The 16,376-nt window shown below is 45.6% G+C and overlaps 1 protein-coding gene across 3 annotated transcripts in view; it reads left to right on the forward strand.

Annotated features, from left to right (window-relative positions):
• Nucleotides 1-16,376, forward strand: part of HIPK2 (homeodomain interacting protein kinase 2) — a 129,899-nt gene that overhangs the window by 92,010 nt on the left and 21,513 nt on the right. For 2 of the 3 annotated variants that reach the window (XM_054631154.2, XM_077178279.1), the window contains exons 3-9: nt 868-991; nt 3,063-3,182; nt 3,863-3,949; nt 5,670-5,854; nt 9,542-9,704; nt 12,254-12,473; nt 13,981-14,102. In XM_054631154.2, the coding sequence (XP_054487129.1) occupies nt 868-991; nt 3,063-3,182; nt 3,863-3,949; nt 5,670-5,854; nt 9,542-9,704; nt 12,254-12,473; nt 13,981-14,102 (1,021 nt within the window). The remainder of the gene's footprint in view (nt 1-867; nt 992-3,062; nt 3,183-3,862; nt 3,950-5,669; nt 5,855-9,541; nt 9,705-12,253; nt 12,474-13,980; nt 14,103-16,376) is intronic. The other variant, XM_054631155.2, reaches the window with a different exon arrangement.

Genomic DNA, 16,376 nt, shown 5'->3' on the forward strand with positions numbered 1-16,376 from the left:
GTTTTTGAAACGCAGAATGTTTGGGGCACATAGGCCAGGATTCATCTTGTCTCACCTTGGCCACTGGAGTTGAGAAGTTCATCTAAACTCATCCTCTAGTCCTTTTCAGCATCGATGGAGAAGGATTCCAACCACCCCAAGGCAGTGGGACAGATTCCCCTGCAAGGGGAGGGACCAGAGGTGCTTTGGTGGCATCTCCTGGAGCCAGCAATAAATGCATAGCCAGAGAGCTGCTGCATTTTGGCTGTTTGGGCTGAAAGGGGAAAGGAAATCTAATCAGGTGCCTGGGACAGACTGGGAAAGGAAGGCTTCTTGGCTACTTCCTCCTGAGGAAAAGGCTTAGGTCTAATAGATCTAATTACATTATTTCTTTGTTTTATTGTTACAGCCATTTGTTTAAAAAGTCAGTAATCCTTTTATACCAGTCCTGTAATGATTATTTAATGTCTGGCTGTTTGTGAGCCCACGGAGCTGTGTGAACAGAGGATGCTTCACCGCAGGGGATCTGCACAGTTCTCCACAGGACAGTGAGCTGGGCCTGAGAGCCTCGAGTGGGGGCTTTGATTGGGTGCCTTCATATTCCCACTTGCTGGATGAAAGCAGTGTAGTTCCCTCCTTTACAAAATGCTGCCAGATGTAAGGCTGTCTCTTGGCTCTATATGGCCAGAGTACTCTTCTGTAAGGCTAAATATTCACTGACTGATGTTTGCTTAGCAGTGCCGGTGACCAGCGAGTCCCTCAGCTCTGTCACAGCAGTGACACTTGTTGGCGGCAGCTCTGCGAGTATCACGATGGGCACCAGCTGCCCAATGCCAGCTGAGCAGCTCTGCTCCCCTTGCTGATGTTTTCTGACCTCTTTCTCTGCAGAGCCCCTGAAATCATTCTCGGTTTACCCTTTTGTGAAGCAATCGATATGTGGTCGTTGGGATGTGTCATTGCAGAGCTGTTCTTGGGCTGGCCCTTGTACCCAGGAGCTTCAGAGTATGATCAGGTGGGTGTGGATATTGCCCTGGGTGCTGGTAAGTGCACATATCTCTTTCTCTTCTCCTGTCAGAGTGAGCAAATGCCAACTTTTTCACTTTGGCTAATGATGGATCTGTATTTCTTGCTCTCCCAAGTCAACATTGTCATTATGCACCTGGGTATTTGTTCCAGGTAACCAGTGTGCAGCTTGGTACACTGCCTTTTAAGACCAGGCTGCCTGAGTGAAATCTCAGTCAAGAGTCAATGCTGCCATTGACTGGAGAGCTCTGTACATGTCCCTCCTCACTGAGCAGAGCAGGCACCCGTTCTCTGCTGTAACAGCAAGTGCAGTATAAAGCCTTATTTGTTAGAAGAAACTGCATGAACTCAGCTGCATTTCATAACCCCTTTTATGAGAGTGCATATTAAAAGCAATGACAAGAAGGAGAATGTTGGCATTGATGTAGGTTTCCAGTTAATATAAGCTGTCGTCCCTTTTCTCCCTATAGGCTTTCATGCCCTTTTTGTAGTCCTAAAACCGATAATGCAGCAGCAGCTAGAGCCAGGGCTGTAGAATACTTTGCATTCCCATAGTATTCAGGCTGATCTTAGCTGTCTGAAAATGCAGCCTGAAAAGGGTCTTTTTTCTTTCAGGAAATAAATTTTTGAAAAAAGGAAGGAAAATAAATAAATTTTTCACATACTGAAATGTTTTCTTGACTTTTCTTTTGAAACCAGTATTTTTTTAATCAGAGCTCTAAAGGTAAAATTTGGCAGGGGAAATAACTTGCAGCAAAGAGCAGGGCTATTAGTGACTCTGAAGGAAATCAAATGTAGCTGAGAAACTTACAAGCGTTTGAAAATCACATACCAAGCATGAAAAGTAGATTTCTTTCTCTTCCCCGGTGCACCCCAAAAGCCATAAAACACACAGCTGGAAAAGAAATCACCGTACCTTACTGGCCAGCTTAACTGCCCAGCACAAAGCTGCCTCTGGTAAAGTGTGACAAGGGCTCCTGGGGAGCTGGGGAAGGGGTAGGGACTGATCCTGGCTGCTGGCTGCAGCACTGGCCCTGGGCTGCAGGCAGGATCCTGGTGCCTCTGAGTGTGTGTGAGCTCTGATGGACCTGAGAGGCTGCAGAGCTGAGCAAGCCATGCACCGTGACCCAGGGCCTGAGTGCTTGGAAATGATTGAAAGCACGGCTGCTTTCGGTGCCTTTATGTAGCTGATGTTTTTATCCCTCTCTGTTTCTTCTCTCAGAAACACTTTCCATTCTTCCCTAGCGTTTTCGAGAGTAGGTGACTGGTTTTAGTAGTTTTGCAGAGTTTGCAGCAATTTTGCAGAATGAAGCCATGCAGGACACAGGAGGTGCCAAAGTTAAGGTTTTGTGTGGCACCTCAGGCATATGTGACATTGGTCTTTAATTGTGTAATCACAGACTCTTTTTCCTTTATAAATAAATAAAAGTTTGAGATCCTAGAAACACAAATAGTGTATCTTTTAGCTGTGTGGGTGCCAATGAGGTCATGCTTGTGGATGTAACCCAAATAACGTCATGTAGTCAGTAGAGACAAGTACTTTCCATACCATCAGTTGGTTTGAGTGTATATTTCACCTTAGTTCAAAGGCAGTCACTTCATAATCCTCTGTTTGGAACTTCAGAGTGCTCCTAGGGCAGGATGTGTGCTCAGGTGGAAGAAAAATGGCAGAAGTTAGAGAGCAAATATCAAATTTCCGAAATGATTTCCTGGAGAGGAGAGGGTGCAAAATGTTGAGACATCCTATTGAAATCACTGTGTGGGTCCTTCTCTTTGAACTTTAAAAATTTAGGAACTTTCCTCTTTTCATCCTTAGGCCTTGTGGGAGTGCAATCTGAGTGTGAGTTTCCAGTGATGTATGCGATAAATGGAGGGAATTCCATTCAGAAATTCTCTTCGTCTCATTCCTTGCACTGAATTTTTTGGCGTGAAGTTTCTCTACATGCTACATCTTCTTTTTTTGTCTGTTCTGTTGGTTCAAATGCCTCCTGAATTCCTTCAAGGAAGACCTCCAGAGATCTCCACAGGATGAACAGTGACCTCTCATCCTTCTCTTGCAGATTCGCTACATTTCACAGACGCAGGGCTTACCAGCAGAGTACTTGTTAAGTGCAGGGACAAAGACCACGAGGTTTTTCAACAGGGATACAGACTCACCATATCCCTTGTGGAGGCTGAAGGTAGGAAGACATTCCCTTGCTTCTTTTACCTTGGAGTTGTTGGTTGGAAGCGAGGAGACACTCAGGTCACCTCAGAGCCTAAGTTTCTGCTTTTTGCAGTCCAAGAGAAACATAGGAGTGGGTACTGCCCAAGGTAAAACTGCCATCCCCAAAATTTGGAGAAAATAATACACCTGCTTGGCATTGTAGAAAATTTAAGTCCAGAATTGACCCTCTAAGTAGTCAATGATTTGGTGTGTAGTGGGCAGACTTTGCTCTAATATCTAACTCATTGTGGAGGGGCAGAAAAAGGCAACATCTTAATTCTACAGTCAAAATCTCCAGTAAAGCTGGTGAGCCCTGAGTGTCCTGTGCCAGTGGGTTTGGCTGCATGCTCTCCCCAAGGAGAGAGGCCAGTGGGTTTCTGGCTGGGATGGGATGCTGTACCTCAACACCAGGGTGGATGTAAGACCCACCATAGTTGGGAGGACCCTCAGAAGTGAAACAGAAGAGAAATCACATTGTGACATAAAAAGATGTCACATAACCGTGATGGAGATGGTGTAAATGGTGTCTGGTCAGGCAAGAGAGGCATGATGGTCCCTGATGAGGACAGGATGAGGCACGTGTGGGAAGTGGCACATAACGAGCAGCTGGTTGCAGGGCAGTGTTGGTCAATGCCTGTGTCCTGTTTTGAGCAGACGCCAGATGATCATGAGGCAGAGACGGGGATTAAGTCAAAGGAAGCAAGAAAGTATATTTTCAACTGTTTGGATGATATGGCACAGGTAAGAGCATTGGTGAGTAACCAGCAAAACTGTTCACATGCTTTCCAGCAACACTAACAAAAGGGAATTATGCAAGTTCTCTGTGTATCCTGTTCTGGGGCCAGCTCCTGAAAAACACCAGGATTATGCCTACCAAATTCGCTGTTATGTGCTGCTTTGTAGGAGTGACTGCACACAGGGGTATGGGTGCTGTAGGAAAGCAGCCTTGGAAAGTGGCTAAGGCACATCTCTGAGTGTTGAAATCGTGCATTTTCTCTTGTCTCTCCAGTGCTCTTCTGTATGACCACTGGCAGGTCACTTGCTTTCTCTATGCTTTAATATTCCCATTTGTTAAAGGGTGACAGTGGAAATATTCACCATGGCCACAGAAGAGTGTGCTGGCTGGGGGAAGAATGGGAAGTACTAATTCACTGTGTCAGTTCCATGTCGTTGTGAGAGCTAATCCCAGCATAACCACCCCTGTGACAGGAATTTGTGCTGACACACCAGTGTGCTAAACTGGTCCAGCACTAGCACCAAACTGGAGTTTGTGCTAGCAAGGTCTAGATATTGTAGCAAGTAAAACATGTAGGCATGCAGGAATGGAGGACTGGAATCTGAGGAGACCGGATAATTAACGAAATAATATAACAAGTCTTTATTTCCTGGCACCTGATACATGAACGGGATGTTTCTCATAAACCTACTGACAATTTTTATGTGTTTTATATATTTTTTTTGCTCTTAGGACACATAGATAAGTATCTGATGGCACGGTATATGATAAATACTGTGATTATCAGAGCTTGCCTGCTACCACATGGAAGCTGTTCATCCTCAGTGGAGGGTGACTAAGTGTTTCATTAGCCACTGACCCAGGCGAGCTGAACACTTAAGAGTCTGTCTGGAGCTGTGACATGCACCAGCCAGATGAGCGGCCGCCATGGAACCTGGCGTGGTGTAGGAACATCGGGGGGTAGGACAGTTGGGATGGACGGAGACGAGAGATCTCTGCAGCCAGGTCATGGAAACTTGGGGTTTATTGCAAAGGGCCTGGGTGCAGGGCCCTGCTGGGAGCTGCCAGCCACAGCTCAGAGCAGGCCCAAGAGAAGAGAGGGGGAGAGAGGATGAGAGAGGAAGAGCGTAAGAGAGACAAGAGAACAAAAGCATAAGAGAGTAAAAGGGGTAAGAGCATGAAGTTTTTGTTAAAATACAATAAATCTTCTTCTGTGTTGAATATTCTGCTTCTCACTAACTAATCTAGTACAATATACAAATGCTGTAGCATTTACATACAGCCAGTAAGAGTCACTACATTACCGTACTGTGTTACATTTTAAACCCTAAAAACTACTCTTTGGACCCCTTCTGCCAACTAGTAGGGTCTGCTCTGACTCTTGGACCTGTCTGCAAGCAGAGGGTATTGTTTCATCAAAAGGGGATTACCTTCAGTCCATCCATGCCATTGTTTTCCAGTTGTTCAGTAACTGGGGTATCTCAAAGCTTGCTTTCATTTCAATCTCGCTTATAGTTTCTATATTCTCAAAATCTTTTGCCAGACAATCATATTTATATGGCTTTCCTGTTTCATCTTTCCCAACAGCGTGGCTCTTCAGCAGCCACTCCTTTGCACAGGGAGGCTCTCAGGGTGTGTGCTCCAAGGAGGAGTGAACACATTTTGCTGGAGACCTAACCATATGCTCTTCCCCTTCAGCACTCACTGCTGTCCCTTCTCCTTCAGGTGAACATGACAACGGATTTGGAGGGCAGTGATATGTTGGTGGAGAAGGCAGACCGGCGGGAGTTCATAGATCTGCTGAAGAAGATGCTGACGATAGACGCGGATAAGAGGATAACCCCCATTGAAACTCTGAGCCACCCTTTTGTCACCATGACACACTTGCTCGACTTCCCTCACAGCACACAGTACGTGGCTTTTGTTCCCCTTGGGTTTTAAATGGAGGGGTGAAAAGGAGAGCTGGTGGTGGTGGAGACCAAGTGTATCTGAGGGGTTTTGTTAAGATGTTTAATCCCCAAGTTTTAATCTTTTCCTGCTTAAAAGGAAAAGATGATTGCCAACTCAAGGTTGCAAGAATTGTGTTGTAGGTGCTTGGCATTTAAAATGCTGCAGTGTGTGCTACATTAATTATGTAAATATTCAGTAATTACATATTTTTGCATTAAAATGCAGGAGAAATTATGCAATTAGTGCTGAAAGTATCAGTCTATTTCAAAGTAATATAGTCCTGATTGTTACTGGAGTAATCAACCTTATCTGCAGTGGGGAGCCGACCCTTCCTCCCAGAACCTTCCCATCGTGCCAGGAGTCAGCTTGGGGCTGTTTGCTTTTTAAGGGAAGAGCTGATCTGCAGCAGGCTGTTTTACAGGCATAAGCACCAGGACGAGGAGTTCAAATTTCAGCTTGGTTGTTGTCCACCTGTGTCACCTTAAATACCATGTTCTGACCTCATCTGACACATGTAGAATGAGGACGGGCTCCACTGCCTGATGGAGATGAGAAGTCACATCTTCAAGCCTGACTGCCCTTCTCCTAAGGCTGCACCACAGAGCACAGCAGCCTGAAATGCAGGGTACCTGTCCCCAGCCCACTGCCCATGTCCAGTTCACACAGGGACAGGCTTCTCAGGTGTAAGTGGAGAAGGCAGACACGTAGTGGGAGTTTTACAAAGCATTCAGGACACTTAGCTTTGAACATCCTGCTTTACAGCACTTAGCAGATCCAGGTGCTTTCACAGGCTGTCCGTTCTGCTTGACAGGAGAACAATTATTGGCACAGTGCTGTACTTTCTTTGGGTGCTATTTGCATGAGTGTTTTAAAGGCTGTCAGGAGCTCAGGTACAAAATTAAAGGGCGCTGCTTGAAGAGCTGCAGAGCAACAGGTAACTGTGTCAGCTCCCCTGCCTGTAGGGGTGGCTGCAGTATTTTGAGTTTAAGGTAGCTTTCCTCCTTTGAAGGAGCTGTAGCTGCCTTTTTGTTACATTTATCACAAGATAAGAGCATCTGCTTACCAGAAGGTAGTGGGTGCACGATCTGTGTAGACCCAGACTTAGCCTGCACAGCCATCTTTGAGCATTGTTACCTATAAATAGATAGTAAGTGATAAATGAAAACAAGATGAGGCATGATTGTGCTAAACAGGAAAAAAGTAAAGTTTCATATAAAAAAAAATCATGAATAAAATATGACAGCAAAAATACTGAGTGAGCATCATAGACAAAAGTCTTTTAATTTGCAACAGTCCTTCTGACTGTGCAACAACTGATTGTGTAAGATAGGAGAGATTCGTGAGCTAATGCATTGCCGTCAGAAATCTTTCCACTAACGCAACAGTCCGTAACCACATCTTCATTTTTGAAGTGCTCACTTGTGGCTGCTCAGGCAAAGCCCCAGAAAGATTGAAAATATCATTGGGGCCAACAGCAGTGAGAATTTTAGCCAAATAAAGAATTCAGCATCACGTCTCTGAATACCAAGTGTGTGCCAGCTGGGTGTGTAACCCCACAAGCCCCTCCACGCTGGAAACAGTGACTGGCAAAGGGAGCAATAAGCTGTAACCAGCATGGCAAGTGGATGGAGCTTTTGTTAGTGATTACTTGTGCTTTGGAGAATAGCAACTTCAAAGCCTTGAAAGATGCAGGGAGCTATAATCTCTCTTGGAAATAAATTGGGCAGCAGAAAAAGTGAGAATATACGGAAGCTGTAGCTTCTGGGAGGAATCTCTGCTGTGGCACGTTTCAGAGAGGCTGCAAGTTCAAGCAGTGCAAGAGGGGCTGTTCTGCTTTCTTAAAAGCAGACAGCAAAGTGAGCTTAGCTTCCCATTTCACATATTTAACTTCCTTGCTCTTAAATTGCTAAGTGCTCCTCAGACTTTGTCTGTTTTGCTTTGTCCCTGCTGGTTTTTTCTCCCACCTTTTTTTAAAGTAAAGCAGAGAACTTGGTGTTGCATTTGTGGAGCTTACATCTTGTTACATAAAACCATTTGGTGACACACACTATTCACCATGTACAGAACCTATACTCCTCCCAGTGCTTTCTTCTTTGTGCAGGGAGAATTATATTCACACTTGACTGAAAAGAAGTGATCCAATAGCCTTCTGTATTTATTTGATGAGTGTTTTGATTTTGCTGGATATTCTGTGACCAACAGATATAGTTCTGGAAGTGAATGCACATAATGGGCAGCTGTGCACAGTGTCCTGAGCCTTGCTTGTCTGCAGGTTGTTTATGGCCCAGATCCAGTTACCAAGATGTTGCTTGTAGGATAAGAGAGGTGACCATTTGAGTAAGAGACAAGACAGGGATAAAAAGATCTAGGTCCTCTTCATCAGCCTTAGGGATCATAAAAGGTTGTTCCTTCTGAAGGGACACTGTTTCTTAAAAGTGATGTGAGGATATACCCCCTACCTCCAGCAGTTCAGCTCATTACAAAATGGTCAGCATACAGCTGATTTTCACTGCTTGGAATTTCTCTTTCTTCATGTTGGGATAATGGAAATAAAATAAATGCCTTTATACTTTCTGAGGTTGGGTTTCAGACTCTGAGGTCATTTGTAAAAACAGTTATTGTGTAAGAATTGTGGAAAACCTGTATTGGTTTTCAGATATCAAAAGTGAGGTTGTCCTAAAAATACGGTGTTGCCCAGGTTCACTGTGTTGCTGTCTCTTAACCTCTGTATGCTTTGGTATTCTAATTAATGAAATATGGTCATCTACCAGATGCCTGCTGTGCTCTAGCAATGTAGAGAGTATTTAATCTCCTTTACTGGAGCACAAAATAGGATACTTCTCAAAATTTCCATTGCTATATCAATAACATTTAAGGGAAAGGCAGTGTAGAGGAAGAAGCTGTAATCATTCCCCCAGAGATCCAGTTCTCAGTGTGAGATAACCTCAGAACCAGATTCCCTCAGGGCATTGAGGAATTTGCTTTGGAATAACTTTTTGATATTAATTGTCCCATTGACTGCAAGAGGAGATGTCATGCTTCAAGATAAGCATCTGCACAGGCATTTAGCCAGACAGGGGCAATGTTTTAACTGCTTAGCTGAACTCAGCTCTTGGTGAACAACTACTTAGAACAACAAAGATGACTTTTTAGGGGGTCTCAGTGATCAAGAACAGTAAAATTCTTCCTTGCAAGAGACGCATAAAACTATCTTTACACTTACACTGAGGCAAAAAGCATGAGTTTTCTTTTCCTCTCAGGCTCCATCATCAGGAAAAAAAGTTTCTTTCTTTCTTGCTCTCAGTCTCTTTCAGTCTTTTCATGTAGCCACTTTGTATTTCTTGCCCTGTCCCCTAAAGAGCAACCAATTTGCTTGCTTTTGTGACTTGTATTGCAGTGCAGAGACCCATGGGAGCACCCAGGAGTCCCAGGGCAGCTGCTCTCATCTTGGCCTTCTTCAGTAGAGTGTTAATCTGACTCTCACCGGTTAAGAGAGACCTGCATAAAATAGCAAAGGGCTTTAAGAGCCTAGAAAGTGCTAAGCCTGCCGTGGAGACCTATTGCAGGGCCCCTGTGATGAACTGTAACCTGTGTGAGTCGCTCGGTTGATTTTCCTGTGCCTTCCTTGTCCCCCTTTCCCCGCGCAGTGTCAAGTCCTGCTTCCAGAACATGGAGATTTGCAAGCGGCGGGTGAATATGTACGACACGGTGAACCAGAGCAAGACACCATTCATCACCCACGTGGCCCCAAGTACATCGACCAACCTGACCATGACTTTTAACAACCAGCTCAACACAGTCCACAACCAGGTAAGGCCATCAATCACAAGCAGCCAGCGCTCGAAACATTTATGTCAGGAGGGCCTAGAAGATGAAAAGCAGAGTAGCATCCCATTTAACATGCCTGCCAAGAGATGGTGCCTTTCTGCTCTCCTTCCTCTGCTCTTCTCCTCATTCTCTTTTCTTCAGGCAGGCAGTAATCTTGTGACATTTTGTGTGACGGTGAAATGTTGCCCTCGTTGTTTATGTTGTCGTTGGGGTGATAAATCCTGCTTACTTGGGAGGTTGCTATGGGGAAAAGCTCATTAGTCCCTTAATGCAGCAAGCAGTACTTTGCTCCCTGGGTCAGGCAGAAGTATTTGTGATCTTACAGCTCTTCTTCAAATTGGCATTGAAGTAAAATGAATTTAAACCCTCTGTAACAGACACAGCACTGTAACTGATCAACAGGAAAAAAGAGTTCAGCGATAATAGTGATAATATTTATTCTTATCTCTCATTGCTTTTACTCTAGGGACCACAGTTGATATAGGGACCATGTGCATGTGATCCCCACTGTGAACACATTGCACTCCAGTTTGGTGGGCTCTGGATTTATAGTCATGCTTTGTATTAGTTTTACTTGCCCCAGTGTTGGGGGATGCTGCATTAACAGATTTTATGTGGCTAAGTTGTTTGCTGTGGTACTGTATTGCAGCAGTGAAAGGAAACTCTCCAGGGAGAGCACTCTAGGAGACAGAAGCTCAAGAAGTAGCTGCTGCTTTGAAGCCTTTTGGGAACAGGCTGCTCCAGATTCACTCTAGAGATAGCAGGTGGCATTGTGGAAATGGTGTTTGGAAAGGAAGGGAGCTAAAGGAGTCTGTATAGATGTGCAGGATGCTCCTGTGTCAGTGAGAAAACCAGACTTCTTGACTCAGGTCTTGATACATGTGATTACAGAAGGTCTTTTGAAACAATTCAGGCAGGCACAGGCAGAGACAGGTCATGACTTGGTGTGAGAGGGTACCAGTTACAAACACCAGGTCCCTGTCTAGGCTGTTTCTGAGATGCTGCCTAAAGCAGTGCATGCTATGTGCTCCCCTAGGCCCCAGCTACAGGGCAGAGACACTGCTTGTACCACAGTTACTTGCAGGAAAGGCAGACTTGCTTTCATTTCCTTGCATCTCACTTGACATGAAGATCAGCTGTTGGCTGGGGAGATCCATGATCATTTCTGAAATCTCATAAGGGGTGTGTGTTCTGAGCAGAACCAGGATGCCCAATGTTCCTAGAAGAATTGGCAGAAATATTTCCAGGAAGGGTGTTTTAATTTGAACAAGGTCTAAGCCTTTCACAATTCTCTTCAACATACCACTTGTCTTGGCTTTCGTTTCCTGTCTCTGCAAAATATCTGGGGATTGTCTCCTTCCAGTTATGGCTCCTGAGATCACAAGTTTGGGAGCTGCTGTGGTTGCTGCTCAGTGTGTTGCACAGGAGAGCAGATTGCACTGCACAGCCCCTGCACTGAGAGGAGATGAGGAGGAGGAGGAAATACTTTGTTGTCACATCCTTCATGGCTGTAGCAGTGCAGTGTAGGTCCAGTGGCAGCCAGTGCAGTGCAAAATGCTTAGTCTGCTCTCTGCTGCACCTTGATCAAAGTCTCCTCCTGGGTTCATACATTCACCATGAGAAAGTGTTGTCTGAGCTATCTCCAGCAGTGTTGCTGGGCATGTTTGGACAAAGGGGAAGGATGGGCTCTGGTCTGCTGGTGTGGTAGTGTCTGGCTCCCTAGGCATGCATGCTAAGAATATATATGTGGAGCAGTGGCAAAGTTGTCTAGTTGCCTGCAACTGTTAGACTCGGTCCAAATAAATAAAGTTTTAAAAAAGTCTTCAGATTTCTAGACTTTTGCAGAACTCTGAGTTGATTTTCTTGGCTTTGAAACGTCCCCAAATGGAGTTTCTGCTCTAAGAGATTTTAAAGACAATTCGAGCGAAGTTTGGACTTTGCAAGTATTAGCATTACCTCCTGTTATGCCCTCTGATTACTTCAAATTCCAAACATAATTCAAGAGGCATGTTCCATCTTAGATACAAGGTATCTAAGAGGAAAGGCCAGAATGGATTTTCCCTCTCAGGATGAGATTTCACAGGGTATGGAGGTACTGAGTCTACTTTCCCTAAGAAATGTGAGTAGCTTCTGGAGCTATGTACATGAGGAATGAACAACGTGATTCGTGGATAGCAACATTTTCTGAGCCCATCCTCCTCATGCTGCAAGTCAGAGGCAGTTGGGTGAGAGGTGGGGCTGCAGTTCTGCTGTAGGGAATGTGCTGGGTCTATGGGCTGGAGGTCCCATGGCATGGTACAGCAGTGGCACACTCGGGCAGATTGTGATCCTTCCCCCAGCACTGCCCTTGTCTCTTTACTCCTCAGTGTTCTGTTCTACCCCTTGTTTGCTGTTTTGTTTTGGTTTTTATTTTATCTTACACTACTTCACTTTATTATTTTTTTGAATTTTGCTTCTTCCAGCCTACCCACCTCCCTCATTTTTTTGTTTGTTTTTTTTTTTGTTTGTTTTAATTCCCGTCATTCCTTTAGACCACCAACCTGGCTCCCACCTCCTCCAGTGCCACTATTTCCTTAGCCAACCCCGAGGTCTCCATACTAAATTACCAATCTGCACTCTACCAGCCCTCAGCGGCGTCCATGGCTGCGGTGGCCCAGCGGAGCATGCCCCTGCAGACGGGAACAGCGCAGATCTGTGCCCGGCCAGACCCCTTACAGCAAGCCCTCATCGTCTGCCCTCCAGGCTTCCAAGGTAAGGGACAGCCTCACCAGGCCTTGGCCTGCTCCTTCAGCCAGCTCTTGTTGGAAATGAGTTTCCTCAGTGCAGGTCATATGGCAGAAAAAAGGGCTGGGCCGGTAAATCAGAGCAGCGAGGTTGTTGTTGCTTTGGCAGAGGATCTTGCAGGCACCTCTAATGTCCTGAGTTGGAGGCAGCTGATACTGAGAAGGGGCTGGGGCAGAATATGTGGTACTTGTCATTCTTTGCCCTGAACAAACTTTAAGACTCTTCTGCCATACTATGGTAAACTTGAAAGCTTTCCCACGCAATGCCAGTAAATCACTACATATGTATGGAATGGGTCATGCTGTCACTTCTCAGTGACTCCACTGCTGAAAGGGGAACTCATAAGGGTAACGCAGCAGGGAGTGTGCTGCTGGTGGATATGAGGGTTCTCCCCCATAACAGATGCCATGACCATTTATGAGGGCAATTCCCTCAGCTCCAGCCTTGCTGCAAACAGCTCTGCCTGTGTATACTAGTGGTAGGAGCTATTGTCAGACAACTTGGGAGATGCTCAGTTTTAACCACTTGTCCTTCTGTTAACTTTACATGCCTTTGCAATTTGGGAAAACTTGCCAAGTGTCTGTAGGAAGTGGTCTAAATAGACCTCAGTTCAGCTGGTGCAACTTCTGCTCTTCATATCTACAAGCCTGTCTGTGCATTAGTCTCCAGGCACTTGTTAAATGTTCTGCAAGATTATCAAAGCTCTTTTGAACTAGAGAAGTTTAGCTAGACCTCTTCAGCATAGTTAAAATGCATCTCAACGGTTTGAGTTCAGAAGTGGAGGATATAAGAGACTATCCTCAACTTGCTGCTTTGAGAAGGCTCCAAAGTAGAGGAGGCAGCACAGGCTGTGCCATGCACTGAGGTGCTGGAGAGGGAAGCTTCCTCCAGCTCAGTTAGGCTAATGTGGGGCTCAGCCAGCAGTGACTGGAGTTTGGGGTATGCTAGAGCCTTTCAAATATGAGTCCCAAGAGCTGTGCTAGAGAAAATAATCTGTCCCCATCAAGGCTGAGGGAGTGTGGAGTTCTGGATTCCCATCCCACTTTGGTGCAAAGAGAGCATTCTCATATAACAAGGGGTTTGCCTGATAAAGACCATTTCTTGTTGTTAAACCAGAGAATATGGGGAAGAGAAGCCATTCACTCCCCTCTTTTCCTTTTTGCCTGTGCACATTGTATTGCAATATTTCCCATGCACTTGAGGTACCCTAAAATACAAACTCAGCTAATCCCTTATTGCCTTTGGAAATGTTTTTTCTGCACTCTTATACCCATATAATTTTTGTGAACATTTGCTGGACATCTTTGGGCCAGGGTGTAACAGGTGGCACTCTGATAGCTGATTATTGAGGGAGTGAACATTGCAATTTATAAGTGGACATCAGGGAGTGCCTTTAGGCTCCTCTGAGAGCCAGCCCCTGTGGCTGGCAGTGCTGCTGGTGGCTCATGCTGTCCCTTGTGTGCTGGTGGAACAGGGTTACAGGCGTCCCCTTCGAAGCACGCCGGGTACTCGGTGCGGATGGAGAACGCCGTCCCCATTGTCACCCAGGCTCCTGGGGCCCAGCCTCTTCAGATCCAGCCAGGACTCCTCGCACAGGTAAGGAATGCTAAAGGCACTGAGCTCAGCAGGTATTTACTGGGTTGTTTGGCTCTTGGAGGCTGAGGAGAGAAGCTTTCTCTGAGGGCCTTCTGTGGTGTAGTTTGGAGACTTGGGCAACTGTATATGGGTCTGCAGCTTTCTCTGAAATGTCAAAATCTTCCCCAGCTCATTGTTCAGCTCAAAGACTATGTCAGAGTTGCAAAAGCCACTGGAAAAACCCTTTTTCTTTCTGTTTTTCTACTGAAATCAGTGGGAAAGCCTCAGGGAAAGCAGTGTCAGGCCTTTGCTGAGAAGGAACCTATAATAACCTCCTGCATCCTCCTGAACTCAAAATCTTGGGGGTAGTTTGCAGCCAGGAGTTGCACTGGTGAATTGCATGCTGCTGATAAATACATTTCATGCTTTAAGTTTTCACCATTCTGTTTTATGAGAACCTCTGCTCATGAGGTATATGAGAGATGTAGGAAGCAGAGGCAAGGGCCCCACACTCAAGGAGCTCTCTTGTCAGCAGTTCTTATTGGCACATTTCTCTGAAATGTTCTCACAGGAAAAGCATGGTTCCTCCTTAAAAAAAAAAAACCAAACCAAACAGGAATGGGTATTACTGATTGCATGCACATCCTCAAGGGGTACCTGAGCTCCTCAAACCAGAGGAGCAGTTCATTCCTCCTTGTGCAGGCTTCAGTGAATCTGCCTCAACTGTTTTGAGCTGGCACCATGGTACCTCTGCTGATACCAGACAGGGAAAAAAACCACCTAGTATACTTGAAACTAAGTTGTGCAAGCTGAAAAAGATAACCAGCTAGTTACAAAGGCATGTCTCTATCTCAGGCTTGTTTGATCTGCCATGCCAGCACATTCATATGCAGTCAGGAACCAGCAGAGTTCAGGGTTTATGCCTGCGTGTTGCACTGCTGGGGTAAGACTGTTGGTGCTCTTGCCTGTTGTAGACATTTTTTTGTGAAATTGTTTTCTTAGGATTTTTTTCTCTTCTGAGAAGCTAAGAAGCTTCAGAAATAAAATGTAAACAGTAGTTATCTGCTGCTGTGGAATGCAACAGGTAGATCTGTGGTTGGTCTCGTGTAGATGTTTGGGATTAGTGACCAGTCACGGCAGAGCTGGTTCTCTCTCTTTGTCTGAGCTACAGACCTTTGTATTCATTCCTTTCTATTCTTAGCTTAGCTAGCCTTCTGAGGTGAAACTTCTCCTTCTATTCTTTAGTTATAATGTAATATGTATATAACAAAATAATAAATCAAGCCTTCTGAACATGGAGGCAACATTCTCGTCTCTTCCCTCACCTGAAAACCCCTGCAAACACACTTGCCTTCCTTTGCCAGCTGCCAGTCACACTTATCTGGTAAAGACAGATCAAAATGCAACTTGCAGCCTGTGTGATTTCCATCAGCCCTGCCCCTTCCCAATAGAAGAGCCTTTGTCAGAGAGCTGTCTGAAACATCAAACCAATCTCTGCTGCAGCCTGTTCTAACAACTGACATGGGCCACCTCCCTTGTTTGGTGGGAAAGAAGAGCCTTAAAGGCAGGGAGACAAAAGCCATGGCAAAGCAAGGAGCAGTCTGTGCAGGCTCGGTGGCTGGCACCTCTTGCTTGTGCAAGAAGTCAGCCAGGGCAAGTGAGTGAAGGAGGTCACTGAGATAGCTTTACATGCCCCCACCATTCTGCCAGGACACACACTCTGTGTGGTGTGCTGTCCTTTGGGGCTTGAAGGGGTGAGGGTTGGATCTGAAACATCTCAAAGACAGCAGGATCCTGAAGGATCCCAGTACCTCCTGCTCCTTCTTTCTTCTCGTGGTGGCTTTGCTGGGCTCTATGCAAGTGGGGAATGTTTGGTGGTAAAGCTCCTCCTGAGCACCCTCCTGCCCACAGGTTACTGATTTCATTGCTGCCTCTGCCACGTGAACACCTGTTTCATGGCTGTCCCATTTCATACCTTCTACTGATATTTCATTCACTGTCACTTCCAAAGGGGAATTCTGGCTGTTTCTGAGAAACACTCCTCACTTGCACAGACTTTTAATTTTTGATGCAATAAAGGAGAGGAGATGTGCCTGTTGCTGTGCCCGTTTGTCTCGCGCGGTGAGAAATGCGAGCTGTCTCTGAAGGCAGGGTGCTCTGATTGATGCCCCTGGCATCTGGTGTCCGTGGGCCTCGCTCGGTTCGGGCCGAGCAGCTGCTCTGATAAACAAATCTGTACCCAATTCCAGTTTCCTGAATGGAAAAACACAGCTTCTTTGTGATGCATTGTAGTCA

The sequence above is a fragment of the Agelaius phoeniceus genome, chromosome 5 (genome assembly GCF_051311805.1).
Source record: "Agelaius phoeniceus isolate bAgePho1 chromosome 5, bAgePho1.hap1, whole genome shotgun sequence".
Lineage (NCBI taxonomy): Eukaryota > Metazoa > Chordata > Aves > Passeriformes > Icteridae > Agelaius > Agelaius phoeniceus.